Raw genomic sequence first — 14,841 nt, forward strand, 5'->3', positions numbered from 1 at the left:
GTCTATCCTGGGATTAATGGACTGAGTTCCATGGAATTCATGCCAGCCCCCTTAAATTATATGCAAAATCGTGTTAGAAAAATCTACGTGCTCCCATTGTTTTTTTGAGCTAGCACCTGGCTACATAGACCTGGCTGGCCTGGAACTTGCTTTGCAGACCGGTTTGGCTTTGAAGTTTCAGGGGTACCCTCCTGCCTCTGCATATCCTGAGTGTTATGATTATGGGTACACACCTAGTTTCCCTCTCCTTTCCCTGGAAGGCTAGATTGGCCTTGAATTCTAGATTCTTTTGCCTCAGCCTCCTGAGTTCTGTGTTTATGGGCATGTGCCACTATTCCCACCTCCTTCACAGAATTTAACACTTTTCCTTTCTTTTTCTTTTCTCTTTTGCAGTGCTAGGTTCAAATCACTGACATCACTGTGCCAAGAAGCTGGAGCCCTCAATCCCATCTGTAGTTCCCATCACTCTTATGAGTGTGTATAGGTCAGAGGTTATCTGCCCACCTCGTTTTCAGAGACAAAGCCTCTGACTGGCCCCAGGCTCACCAAATAAGGCTGGCTGGCTGGCTGGCCTGAGTTCCAGGGATCCACTAGTTTCTCTCTGACTCCTAGGTGCTGGGGTTACAGGACGGTAGCACCAGGGTGACTCTTTTTTCCTGAGTTTTGGCATGGAACTCAGGACCTCATCTCAGCTCTTTTTTTTTTTTCTCTTGGTTTTCCAAGACAGAATTTCTCTGTATAACAGCCCTAGCTGTCCTGGAACTCACTCTGTAGGCTGGCCCTGAACTCACAGAGATCTGTCTACCTTTGCCCGCCAAGTGCTGGAATTAAAGGTGTGCACCACCACTGCCCAGCCTCATCTTAGCTCTTTATCGATTGAGCTATTCGCCTTACCCCCTCCTAAAGAGGACTGTGACAGGGGGCTTGTAGGACCTGGGATATTGATGCCTCACTTAAAGCAGCTGTGTGTTTCTGGGTTCCTGCCTTTCCTCTCTGAACCCCTCTTTCCTAAGCGACCAGAAGAGATTAGTAGTCACATCCTGCCCTTAGGCATTGTGCAGGCATCACACTTACAAACATAAAAATGACAGGGGCTGGGTATGCAGCTCCAGCTAGAGCTTCTTAGCATGTGTGACAGCGTGACAACTTGGCACAGTCAGCTCACACAATCAGAAGCAATTACAGTGCCAGGATGAATTCTCGAGAGACAGCATTTTGTGGTTCTAGAAACTAAAGAATGAGTTAAGGAGCAAATAGCAGGTCACTCAGCTTAGTGGTGTTCATGTAACTCACAGTGTGTCTGTCTCAGGGGCCTGGGGTAGAAATTAAATGTGGCAGTTGGGAGGAGGGCCTGAGCATATAATTAATTCACTGACTTTATTGATTGTCCAAGACGTCAAGGCCAGCAGGCCAAACCAGTCTACAGTCAAGTTAGATGTTTAGAGAGGAGGTGGAGATGCCTAGAAGGGCCCAGGGAAGAGGTCCATGCATCAGACAGGACATCCTGGGCAGGCTTACTATGGTACCTTCTGAGGATTGGTCACAGCCCAGGTACAAGAAAGAGTTTTACAAAAAGACACCCACCCTGTAAAAAACAAAACAAAATAAAACCGTACTTGTGCCCAGCTTGGGTTTATAGCCCCATAGTGCACCCATCACTTCCCCAGGGAGGAAGGGTCCTCAAAGCCCTGGTTCCTGGTGACATACTCTGGCCATCCTGACAACTGGCAAGGTCCACTACTCAGACTCCAGGCGACACACCTCTAGCCCTCAGTGGCATCACAAATGTCTCATCACCCCAGAGAGGTGCTGGCCTCAGAGCACAGCCAGGTTGTGGCAGGATTTGGAGCGGGCCTTGAGTGCCCGGCGTTGTGTGCTGCGTGCTGTCAGGCGTGCCAGGAAGCGGCGGGCGCGCTGGCCCAGGCTGGCTCGTCGTCGTGGTGATGGTGCCTCCTCCGAGGCCATGCTGTCTCGGCGGCGCAGGCGCAGTTGGCGCACCACGCCCTCAAAAAGCTCCATCACATTGTGCTGCAGAGTAGCTGAAGTCTCGATGAACTTGCAGTCGAATACCACTGCACAGGCACGGCCCTCTGAGGTGGGCAGAGCCAAAGACAGAAGGCAGAGATAAGGGTGGGGGTGAGGGGTGGGGGTGGGGGAAGAAGAGGTGTGTTCAGATTTTCAGGAAGCTCCCGCCCCCCCCCCCACCAGGGTTTCTTTGTGTGGCCTTGGCCGTCCTAGAACTTGCTCTTTAGACCAGGCTAGCCTTGAACTCACAGAGATCCTCTGCCTCCCTAGTGCTGGGATTAAAGGTGTGCGAGCTATTTTCCAGGTCCTACTTAAGTCGTTCAGGTGTCAGGACCCAGGGGCAAATCAAGTGGACATCATCAGCTCAGTCTAGGGACTGACTGATACTCAGTAGAACGACGCTGGGAAGATTCGATCTCATGAGTAGGGGCCGGTTTAAGATCTTGCCTCACTAGAAAGATGAAATTTACACTGGGAGGTGGTGGCGCACGCCTTTAATCCCAGCACTCGGGAGGCTGAGCCAGGCAGATCTGAGTACGAGTCCAGCCTGGTCTACAGAGTGAGTGCCAGGACAGCCAGAGATATAGAGAGAAACCTTGTCTCAAAAAAAAAAAAAAAAAAAAAAAAAAAAAGAAAGAAATTAAACTCTTCCTCTTCCACTGCAAATACCTTTAAAAGTTTTGGTTTGTCATTACTTGCCAATACACAAGTGTTTCATCCAAAACTTGAATTTATAATCTCCCCAGTTTATACAGGAGCCAAGCTGGTAGACATGGGGTGTGGGAAGAGTGTCTCTGATTATCAGCTTGGGGGGAGCTTCAGAGGAAATTTTAAGCAAAAGTCACAAGGTAAGCCGTGGTTCTGGAAGTTTCTGTCAGCTGTCCAGGAAGAACGATTCAGTAGGGCTAGAGAAATATAGAGACTGGCTGGGACAGAGTGGTGGGGGGGGGGTGGTAGGAAATAAGAGAGGTTTGGGGTGTGGAGTGAGAGGCCTATAGGACTTGGGTACCGATTTGTTAGGTGAGAGAGGATGAGACCAGGTAGGTAGTTGAAGGAGTGCGTCAGGTTGGAGGGCGCAGACCTTATCTGATATGAGCACTGGAGGAGAGGCAGTAAGCCTAAAGGAGAGAGGAGAGGAAGGCAGAGAGCTCACCTTCTACGGAGACTTCCCGGCAGCGGGCCAGGTCTGCCTTGTTGCCCACCAGGATGATGGGCACGTGGTCAGCCCGATGTGTGCGCCTCAGCTGGATCCGGAGCTCTGAAGCGCTCTCGAAGCTGCTGCGATCTGCGATGGAGTACACGATGATGTAGGCACTGCCCTCCTGCAGGCACGACTCCTGGCTCCAGCTTTCATCCTGCAGGGGAGGGATCCCAGGCCCATCCTCAGAGGGTGCCTAGCCCTGGCTGACAAAGAGGCTTTGTTGGTCTAAAAGGCGGAGTAGGTAGAGAGAGGTTCTATTCTGGATAGCTTTGGGGAACAAATTTCTATCATAGCTGCGTGTCACCTTGGGAAAACCACTAATTGTCTGAGCCTCAGTTTCCCCCCCCCCTCGGAAATCTGATGTACAGCACCTTGCTTTCTTCCCTCTCCCCTTGACTGCTTCATGCTGGGGATTAGAGTTCGGAATCGAGTGGACCATCTCCTGAAAAGAAGGATCTACCTTTGCCTGTTCAGCCTCCTCCTCCCCTCTGCATTCTCCTGTTCTGGTTTTTGACAAAGTCTCACACTGTAGCCCAGAGTAGTTTTGGTTTTGAAGCAATTCTCCTGCCTCAGTTCTTGGAGTGCTCATTCAGCTCTATCTAATTTGTGAGGAGAGTTTGGTGTTGGGACACAGTTCTTTAGTGTTTCTGCAGTGCAGAATTAAAAGAAAAAAGGAAGAGAGGGGTATAGAGAAGGCTCAGTGGGTAACAGTGCTTGCACTGAAAGCCTGAGTATGATTCCTGCATCCCACAGTGGGAGGAGAGAACCAACTCCAAAAGTGGTCCTCTGACCTCCACACCTGCACATGGAAAGTGTGTCCCAGCACTGATACACACATACACATCACCACACAATACAGCATACACACTCACAAAACTGGTAAAAAAAAAAAAAAAAAGATAAAGTGTGTGGAGAGAGAGAGAGAGAGAGAGAGAGAGAAAGGAGAACAGAAGGCTGGATTCAGGAGGGAGGCCTTTCTCAGGAGTTTTAGAGAGAGAGTTGAAAGGTCACCCATGGAATGTATGGAGTGTGAGGACAGAAAGGGATGGAAAGGGACACTTAGGAAGCAGAGCTCTTTCTAGTCATTTGACCAAGGAAAGGAAAACCAGAATAGCAGAGACAGAGCTCCCAGAGTGTAGATTTCAAGCCTTTAATGAGATCTAGTTCCTTTACTCAAGGCACATGATCTGGAAGGTGGGCTGTGGGAAGGGGAGGTGCGGTGCAGGGTGGGGAGGGCCGTCAGGAGGGGCTACAAAAGTGGCGGAGGACGGAGAGGTGGTGTGAGGTGTGAGGTAAAGCTGAACGGTTTGGGCGGGATCCAGTAGGCAGGGTTTGAAAGGAGCAAGCCCAGCAGGCAGGCACACAGGCAGTCCAGAGGAAGGGACGAGTCAGTCTTAGAGGCTAGGGTGGGAAAGGCTGAGTGGGATGAACTGTAAGGGAGGAAGATGCTGGAAAGCAGAGACAGGTGAACAGAGAAGTGTCAGGCCCCTGGGAGCGGTGGGTGTGCACACTCAGCAGCTGTACCCATCATTTCTCAGGCCGAATAGCCTTGGGGGTAGAGTCAGACAGATGCAGACTCTCAGGGCCTAGAGGTCAGGGCACTGGGTGAAGTGCTCGCTGCTGAACACAATGAGGACCTAAGTTTGACTGAATTTGGTTCTCAGAAACAACATTACAAAAAAATATAAAAAAAAACCCCAAAACCTGGTGCGAGTGGTGAGGCCAGAGGACAGCTTTCAGGAGTGGATTCTCTCCTCCCACTGTGTGGGGGTGATCTATGGTTGTCAGGCCTGGTGGCAGGCACCTGTGCCCACCTTTGCCACCTTGCAGGCCCCGTGCCTGGCTTCCGATTGGTCTGCCCAACTCACTGACTACCCCACAGTATCCCCCTACATTCAGAAAGCAGTTTGTCCCCACATGGCCCTAGAGTCCAGGGTCTTCAGCCCACTATAGACATCTAACAAGCGTTTCCAATGAACGAGCGAGTGAAGAAGTGTAACTTAAGCCGAAGGTTCAGAAAGTGATGCTTCCAGGGCAGATGGGGTGGGGACACAGTCCAGGCATAAGCTGTGGAGCTAGTAGATCTGGGCATGAGTTTGCCTGCTCCCTGACAACTTCGGACACATTAAGTCCCCTGAACACCTGTTTCCTTGTTGACAGAAAGGGAAGTAGAAGACCAACTGTATGTATAGCTTTAACTGCATGTCACAGCGTGTGTCAGGGCTTTCCAGTGTTAGGGGCAGAAGCATGTGCTCCATAAACCCCGGTGGTCGCTGTTTTAAGAACACCGTTAAGCTCATCCCCACCCAGACTTCCTTTTATATTTGTTGAAAGATATTGGCCAAACCAGACATGGTGATGTATGCCTGTAATTGCAGCACTGGAGAGGCCAAAGCAGGAAGATCAAGAATTTGATGCCAGGGCTGATGAGATGGTTCAGTAGATAAAGGTGCCTGCTGCCAAGCCTGATGGTCCAAGTTCAGTCCCTGGACCCATAAGGTAGGAGGAGAGAACTGATTTCAGCAGATTATCTTCTGACTTCTGCATGTGTTTTACCCTCCCACACAAAATAAAAAAATCATGCAATAAAAAAAATCTAAAAAATGGAGATGCACAGGGGAGGCCCTGTGTAAAAGAACAAAAAGGAACTGTTCCCATAGCTCCTTTCTTCTCTTCTTTGATCTATGGGCAATGCTGCCGACCACTCAACACTGCCCACACATGGTTTTTTGAAACAGGGTCTCTCTACACAACCCTGCCTGTCCTGGAACTCACTATATAGTCCAGGCTGGCCTCAAACTCACAAAAGTCCACCTGCAGAGCTCTGCCTCCTGGGATTAAAGTGGTGTGCTACCAAGCCAGGCCCAACACTGTACTCTAAGTTTCCTTTAGGGGGCTTAAGTTTGGGGAAAGGTGACACAATTAGTCACTCCTTCATGTTTTCATGTCTGTCTTTTCTGGTATGCAAAAAGCCCCATTAGGTGTCCATGTTTCCTAATCTGTGAACATAGTACTTGGCACATGGCAGGCAGGTTCAAGACTATGGGTTTTGTCAGTTGAAGCCCTTTAGAGAGAGGATAGATATACCCACTGATGTTTTGATTTCTATCTCCCCCTCCCTCCCTTCCTCTCTCTGTTTCTTTACCTCTCTCTCTCTCCCTTCTTGAGACAGGCTAGCCTTGAACTCATCATGTAGTCAATGATGGCTTTAAACTTTTGCATCCTTTTGCCTTTAGCTACTGGGATCACAGTCGTGCACCATCATTTCTAGTTTGTGCAGTGCTGGGGATAGAACTCAGAGCCTTGTAATTCAGAGTGTGTCAACAGATACTTTACTAATTAAGCTAGATCCGCAGTCCACGTTCAATTAATAATGAAAGCCATATAAAAAGCATATATTACCTGTGTAACAAGAGGAAAGAAGACTCAAGCAAGAAAACTGTCACCTTCCTGTTCTGGCAGGGCAAAGGGGAGGGTTTCCTTCTTCACGACCTCCCTAGATATCACAATCACTCCAGACAGTTCTCCACTTCTGCTTAGCACTCTATTCACGCTCTGCCCTCGGCTGCGGAACTGCACCAGAGTTTTTAAAAACCAGCTGATGATGTGGCTAGGGTAGAACTTGCTCAGTGGGAAGATACATGCAGAGCTGGTTCTAGGTCCTGGGTTCGATCCCCAGAACCTTTGTAAATAAATAGCAGTAGCAAAAAAAACCAAACCAAACCAAAACAAAAAAAAAAACAACAACAACAAAAAAAAACAAAAAAAACAAAAACAAAAAACCTCAGCTAATAAGGAAGGAATGCTGGGCCCATTTATCAGATGAGAAGATTGAAATTCAGGGTAAGTCTATTATTGCACAAAGCCACATGACTGGTAAGAAAAAGGAAGGTGCGTGGGTGTCCCCTTAGGCATTTAGGGGTCAAATCCAGTGGCTTTTTTTTTTTTTTTTTTTTTTTTTTTTTGCCAAATGTGAGAGTGACCATAAGGATGAGGAGGCATGCAAAGGGAGAAGTGCATGCTGGGATGTCTTCTGGGAGGGGAATTGGTGGAGTGAGGAAAAAGGTCAAGGTTATGAGGTTCTGCTCCCTTAGGAAAAGGTACACTGAGGCAGGCTCCTGCCCTAAGCCCTGCTCTATGTGCTCCAGGAGGAGACAGGCATCTAATATTAGTTTCAGCATCCCTCACCCTAAGCAAGCTTACAGTGTCATACCAGTTTCTCAGCCTCCCAGGTGTCCATGACAACCAGTGTGGTGTCCTCTCCATCTACCGATAGTGTTCTCTCGTACACATCTGCAATCAAGTAGGGGAGTAGAATCTCAGGGTAGAGCAGGCCATTGGAGACACAGCAGTCCCTCACTTCCCTTTTATGTCATCACTTCACATGTCCTTGAGGTAGGGAACCCTGTCTTTCCTGGTGCTCAAAAGCCCTTCTTAGGTGGCCATACATCCCCACTGTGAGCATAGTACTTGGCACGTGGCAGGCAAGCTCAAGAAGCTGGGTCTTGTCAGTTGAATGAATGCGGTTAACCTGGGCATCCTCTCCAGTCTGCTCTGACTCTAGTTTAGGCAGATCATGTTATCTGTAATACACACATGTGCACATTACTTCCAGGAAAGTCAACACTGGAGAGGGGGCCTGTCCAGATGGTCCCCACCTTCCTTACACACCTCATGTCCTCAAAGCCTGCCCTGCAGAGGCCTATCTTCCTGTCATCTGCCTTACTCCTGTATCTAATTGTCCTGGGCCTATGGTCCTGCAGCTCCTGACCCGTGTGTTCAATGCATTTTGGGGGAGTAAAGCAATCCAACGCTCAGAACTGGGAGTCTGAAAGCCTCCATTTAGGAAGAATGTTAGTTTTGTTGTGGGTCTTGGTGGCTGAGGGATGGTGGGGAGGGGAGGGGAGTTGAGATCAGGAGGACTTGGAGCTGGGAGTTTCTGAGCTGGGTGGAAGCCTGTCATTTCTTGACACCCATAATTTCAGATTTTCTCTCCTTATGACATGGACATAAATAATATACCTTTCACCTAATTTCCCTCCTCTAGGCCTTGTCCAGGTTGTGTCCTGCATTGCCAGATGAGCATCACTTACTTGAGTGACTGCCCCTATAAGTTGGATGGTGGTGTGTGACCTGCACACCTCTTCTCTGCAATCCTGTGCCCCTGGTGACAGTCAGAGCTCCTACCTCCCAGCTGTTCATGAAGGTCCCGCTCTTGCTTCCCTGCAAAGAGGCTGGCCAGACTGGTCTTCCCAACGCCAGGGTCTCCAAGCAGCACCACCCGGTAGAGGGCCTCCCAGGAGCCTTCAGAGTCGCTGGATTCAGAGGACCACCCATCCTGGGCTGGAGAGGGCTTTCGAATGGGAGGGTTGAGAGAGGCTGACTGACCCAACCGGGGATGATGGGACTGAGTAGGGGGTGCTGTGCACAGGCGGCCAGGCTGGTGGCCACGGGATGACAGGGGTAGTGGAGTGCTGGCTCGACGGCGGAGGGTGGTCTTCGCTTCCTGTTGGGTGTTAAGTGTCATCCTCAGTGGGGAGATCTCTCTCTTCCCTGGCTTCTTCCTTCTTTCCTTCCTTCCTTCCTTCCAAAAACAAGGGGGCTGGACAGTAAGTCCGTGGCCGAGTCCCTTCTTCGCTGATAAACTGTGGAAATGACTCCCTCCAGGTCCTCTCTGGTTCAATTGTGGGGAGGCTCTTCAGCTTCTTGGTGTTGGGTGTTGCTGGTTTCAGACCTGGTTTCAGTCCACTGGGGTCCACCTAGAAGAGGCGAGGGCACAGGCTGTGAACACACACAGATGCACACACCCAGAAGCAGATTCCCAAATTCTGATGATGACCCTTTCCCCATGACACAGACATACAGAGGCACAGCAGGCCGGGGCATCTAAAGCATCAACAGACAGCACATGCTGCCTTCCCGGATCCGTCCCTCCCCTTCAGGATTTGAGACCCTCCCTACAGAAAGCATCGGACCGCCCCATCCCCCTTTCTCCACTGGTCTGCTTCACTTGTTCAGGGTTGGGGGGGTGCTGTGGAGGGTTGAGGCCTCTGGGAAAGTTTATTCCGCCTGCCTGATACTCCCCCCGCCCCCGGCAGAATTTGAAGAGGAAGGGAGAGCGCTTTGGTGCTCCACAAAGGCGAGGGGGCTCTGGGGATCTCTCTGGCTGTAACCCGAGTGCCCTGGTGCCATGGGAACGGCGTGCCCGGCCCTGCTCCTGAGTGAAAAATTCAGGAGCCGCTGGCGCCATGGCCTCCAGCTTTTGTTGGGGGGCAGAAGCTGCGAGGAACCCAACAACTGGTCTGGTGACAGAACAGGGTGCATCAGAGGGGCCTATCGGCTCGGGACTCAAGTGTCCTTTCAGGGAGTCTGGGCTGGAACTTTCCCAACTCGCGGTCCTGGATGTGAGTCCCAAGCCCTTGGGTGCTTGGGTGTGGTGGCGGTGTCCCTTGTGCTAGGTTCCCCCACCCTCGGAGGCCCCAGATCTGCCACCCCGAACCCTCCGGGACGCGGGTTCGAGGCTCCCAGTCCTTGGGCCACCCTGCATGCAGGCGACCTGAGAACTCCGCCCGGACAGGCAAGTTTACCTAGTCGCGCGCGCGGAGGCTCCGTGTCCCCGCTGCTCCAGCTGCTAGGTAATGCGCTATCCCCCAGCCTCGGTACACAGCCCCTCGGGCCGGTCCCGCCCGGTCCAGAGCCACCCCGCCCCGTGCGGCCCCGCCCTGTCAAGGCAGCCCGGGTCCCCGCCCTGCAGACCTCCGCCTCCAGTCCTCCCCTTTGGGGTAGCCGTGTAGGAATGGGGTGCTGGAGAGGGAGTTTATTCCTAGGTCTGAATGTCCCTCTGTGTCCACCTTTGTTTCCTCCACCTACCGGGTACACCAACTTCTTCAGCCATGGACGGAAGCCTCTGGGGGAACTTGGTCTGTGTTCAAAGTCCCAGGTTCCAAGGGAGGTGATCCGCAGACTGGGCTTAGGGATCTGGAGTCTGCATTTTAAACAAATGCCCAAGTGATAACTGATGCAGATAATTCACAGAATACACTCCGAGAAAGCTCTGGGTGGAGGATTGATTTTGGAAAGGGGCCTTGGAGGAAGAGAAAGCCTATGTCCTCTGTAATGAAGAGTTGAGAATGTCTGATTCTGATATTAACTCACTCATCATCCACTTGCTCACCATGAGCAGGAACTAAAGTGTCTGTCTTTTAGGTTACTGTCTCCTTTAAAAAATAATTTAAAAACCCATTTATTTATTGGGGGGCATACAGGGAGAGCTTGCTATGGCGCCTGTGTAGATATCAAAGGACAACTTGTAAGAGTTGATTCTCTCTAACCATGTGGGTTTTGAGGACTGAACTCAGGCTTGGCAGCAAGTGCCTTTACCTACTGAGCCATCTCACTGGCCCTATCTATCCATCAGTTATTAATTTAAACCTTTGGGGGAATGTGGGAGCAGGCAGACACGGACTGATCTTGGCAAAGGAGAAAGAAGCTGATTGCAAGGCCTGGACTCAAGTTCTGTGAGTGGGGAGCTCCTTCAACTCTTGAGGGGTTCAGGTATGTGTGGGGGGGCTGTGGGGGGCCATACTGTACCTGTGGGTGGGGCTCCTGGTCATGGTTGAGGGGCTCCAAGTGCCTGACTTGGAACAGATCCACTTAACAAGGTAGGCTGGCTCAACCCCCGTAGTAACAAACTCCCTCTGGTCTGACTCCCTTCCGCAGCCTGGAGATGAGACTCTGCTTGGCTCCAAGTTTCATTAGAACAGTGGCTTTCAGGTTGTGCCTTGCCTTGGATGACCCCATTTTACAAAGTAGCAGTTGGCTTCATTTTGACTGCACCTGCAGAGTGACATGTAGACACTGCCACCTACAAGGCAGAGACCAATAGATAATTTAGCCCTATAAGGGGAAAAGCACCCTCTATTAGCTTATCAAATCGGACTGGGAGCATATAGGATCACTGCTATATGGGGACTGTAGCATAAAAACATACAGAACACCAGATTAGTAGAGGGCACAGCACCCTTAGCTGGACCCCATAAAAAGGACAAGTGATGCAGCCATGGCAACGTCCCCACAGGCCTGTCATGTGATCACCTGCTCTCTCTCTCTCTCTCTCTCTCTCTCTGTGTGTGTGTGTGTGTGTGTGTGTGTGTGTGTGTGTGTGTGGTGTAGAGAGCAACATAGCTCCCAATTTTAGCTCAGTAGAATCTCCACCACTTGACATGGCCTGACTGAATTACTATTCATCCATCTACTCACCTGGCCAGACTAGTCTTGTCTACCTCCCTGGCTCACAGTTCAGCCCTGTGTCTGGGCTCTGAGAATCCAGTGGCTCTCCACTCATGTTGTTAGTGTGTTGTCTAACCACTGGCAGTGACTTCTCTGGACCTATTTGCCCTCTACCTCCACTAATATCCCTTAACTCTGTGGCTGCTTTAACCCCATGTAACTTTCTGTAATACACACACAAACACACACACACACAAAAGAGAGAGAGGTACCTGTATAAAACTGTGTGAAGTATAATATTAATACTCAAGACTGGAATAAAAGAACCTAATGCCAAGAGCCAATTATCAAATCAGGACTGCCTGATAAATTGCATCCAACGAAATGGGCATAGTGTGTGGATTTATTGCTATTCAATAAATTCTGGCATTGGGGAAAGACACCGATGTTAGAAACACATATCTTGGCTGCCTCAGCCTCCCCGTTCTCCCTGCAGGATGGGCTGTGCTGGACAAGTGCCCTCCACAATCTGAGAGTACAGGGACCTGGTTTCCAATCCCTACTTCTGCAACTCTGTCACTGTGTGACCTTATACAAGGGAACTAACTCCCCTCTTTAGGTTTTAGTCTCTTGATTTAAAATTGTAATCTGCCAGATGTGGTGGTATATATCTGAATCCCAGCACTTGAGAGTTGAGGCAGAAGGGTTGTGAGTTCCATTCAGCTACATAATAAGTTCTAGGCCAGCTTTTATTAAAATTTTAATGCTGACCAAGACGGAATTTGGTCAGGACCACCACGTGGGAGCTTTCCGGCTGTGTGGGCTCTAGGCACCTGTTGGTGGGGCTTACATGGATAAAACTCACAGACATGGCCCTGTTTTAACTCCCAAGGAAAAAGCAACTGGGGGTAAACTTTCTAAAACATAAAACAAATGAACATGTTTTTGTCTATGACATAAAAGTCTGAACTTGGCATAAGACGTGATCTGTAGCCATCCCAGCCTCTTGTAAGTAGGTCTCCCCATGTGACCTGTCCTTTCAGCTCCATTCTGCTCCCTCTGCCAGGGATACCCTTTCCCTTCTCATCTTTCCTGATGTAATCTAGACGATGATGTACCAGTCCCCAGGCTAAGCTCCGTGTATGTGTTATCCTGGTGGCTTGGTCTGCAGTGGTGTCTTAGAAAAGCCATGGCTCTTTGATTGGAAATTTGGGGTAGGGTTAGGGAGTTCTCATTTCTCTCAGGTAGGGCTTGCTATTCCAGGGACTACACTTAGAAAACCTTATTTTATCCAGTGCTCTGAAGGTAGTTATTGTTCACTATGAGGTATGCGCTCAGGCTTAAAAGCTAGAAGGACGGCTCAGTGGTTAAAAACACTGACTATTCTTGCAAAGGACCCAGGCTCAGTTCTACGCACCCACATGGTGGTTCACAACCATCTCTAACTCCAGTTCCAGGGGATCTATTCCCACTTCTGACCTCTATAGGCACCATGTATACACACGGTACACATACATACACGCAGGCAAAACACATAAAATAAAATGAATGAATCTAGTAAAAAAAATTAAAAATAAGGTAATTAATTAAATGATTATTATCACTTTGTAGATGGCAACTTGGGAATCTTCAAGGCTAAGTGATGTGTTCAAGGTCTCAGGGTGATTAGGGAGTGGATTAGCTACTTTTGTCATTGTTGTGACAAACATAGCTTAAGGGAGGAAGGGTCCATTTGTCTCACAGTTTGAGGGTACAGCTCATTAGAGTAGGCAGTGGGAGTAGGAGGCAGCTGGTCACATTGTGTCTTTGTATGTGGGGAGGAAGGAAGGGGAGAGGGAGGGAGGGGAAGGAAGGGGGATGCTGGTGCTTAGCTCACTTTCTCTCTCTCTCTTTTTTTAAAAAATATTTATTTATTTATTATGTATAGTATCCTGCCTTATGTATCCCTGCAGGCCAGAAGAGGGCACCAGATCTCATTATGGATGGTTGTGAGCCATCATGTGGTTACTAGGAATTGAACTCAGGACCTCTGGTAGAACAACTAGTGCTCTTAACCACTGAGCCATCTCTCTAGCCCTCACTTTCTCTTTTTTACGCAGCCCAGGATGATCCTGTCCCATCAAGTGGTTGTTCACATTTAGGGTGAGTCTTCCCACTTCTATTAGCACACTTAGACACTAGCTCACAGGAATACCTAAATGTTGGCCTCCTGAGAGATTCTAGATGCTGTCCAGTTGACAGTCAGTGTTGGCCATCACATGAGGAGATGCTGACTATTCTCAAGTGTTTTCTTATTCTCTCAGCTGGGAAGATTCATCGCTTCTCCCTGGCCCCCTTGGACAGACCCCGGGGCCTTGCAGCCTCTGGAGGATGTGGCTGAGTGGTCCATGCAGAGCTGGCCATGAGAGAGCTAAACGGCCTTGGAACCACGTGGCTGCACCTCCCACCTGGGCTTGCTGCCTGTGACTCTGCAGCCCATAAAAGCTGGGTGTGTAACGAGACTGTGTGCAGGATTCTTCTCCTGACTTAGTCCTGGTGGCCTCCCAGGAGCTTGCTGGCCATGGCACAGTGGATTCTGCTCATTGCAGTTCTCCTGGTCCTGGGTCATGTGCCACCAGGTAATCGTGTGTGTGTGTGTGTGTGTGTGTGTGTGTGTGTGTGTGTGTAAATGAGTACTAGGCTCCCAGGTCCAGGAGGCCAGATTAGTGTTTAATTTCTGGTCCAACCACTAATTTGTGGGGCAATGTATAGTCGATTGTTAAATCTGTAAAATGGGATTCACTCAACAGGAACTCATTTGAAAACTGTGCTATTATGATTGCTGGAGGCAGGTGGGGATAGAAAACAGGCAGGCAGACCACCTGCAGGTGGTAAGGGACAGAAGAACAATGGAGGCAGGATGCCTGTTAGAGCAATGTGTGGGGAGGGCTGAATGGTGACGAAGGCCTCTGATCTGCTCTTTAAAACTTTTAAAGATTTATTTTATTCCTTTGTGTGGTGGTTGGTGTGTGTGTGTGCAAATGTGTGTTCAGGTCCACAGAGGCCAGAATTGAGCATCACACTCTGTAGAGCTGGAGTTATTTGTGTTTGTGTGAGCTGTCCGATGTGGGTGCTGGGATCTGAACCCTGGTCCTCTGATAGAACAGTGAGTGTGCTTAACCACTGAGCACTCCTTCCAGCTTTTAAAACCCTTTTTATTTTGATCTGAACATGATGGTACACACCTGTAATCCCAGCACTTGGGAGGCTGAGGCAGGAGGGTTGAGGGTTCAAGGCTGGCTTGGACCACATTAATGAGTTTGAGACCCTGGCTTGAAGAAAAAATCAAAATATAAACAAAAGATAAGGAAAAATTAAGAAAATTTCTGTTCTGGAAAAATGTAATA

The 14,841-nt window shown here is 49.6% G+C and overlaps 1 protein-coding gene across 1 annotated transcript; it reads right to left on the minus strand.

The window, feature by feature from the left end:
- Window positions 1-1,358: 1,358 nt before the first annotated feature.
- On the minus strand, window positions 1,359-8,980 carry Rem1 (RRAD and GEM like GTPase 1). The gene is made up of 4 exons (XM_051193367.1): window positions 8,414-8,980; window positions 7,440-7,519; window positions 3,179-3,380; window positions 1,359-2,090 (listed from the first exon to the last, which is right to left on the minus strand). The coding sequence occupies exons 1-4, from the start codon at window positions 8,751-8,753 to the stop codon at window positions 1,816-1,818; spliced, it is 897 nt and encodes a 298-aa protein (XP_051049324.1). The 5' UTR covers window positions 8,754-8,980; the 3' UTR covers window positions 1,359-1,815.
- Between the last annotated feature and the right edge of the window lie 5,861 nt (window positions 8,981-14,841).

Source organism: Phodopus roborovskii, unplaced genomic scaffold, assembly GCF_943737965.1.
Source record: "Phodopus roborovskii unplaced genomic scaffold, PHOROB, whole genome shotgun sequence".
NCBI lineage: Eukaryota > Metazoa > Chordata > Mammalia > Rodentia > Cricetidae > Phodopus > Phodopus roborovskii.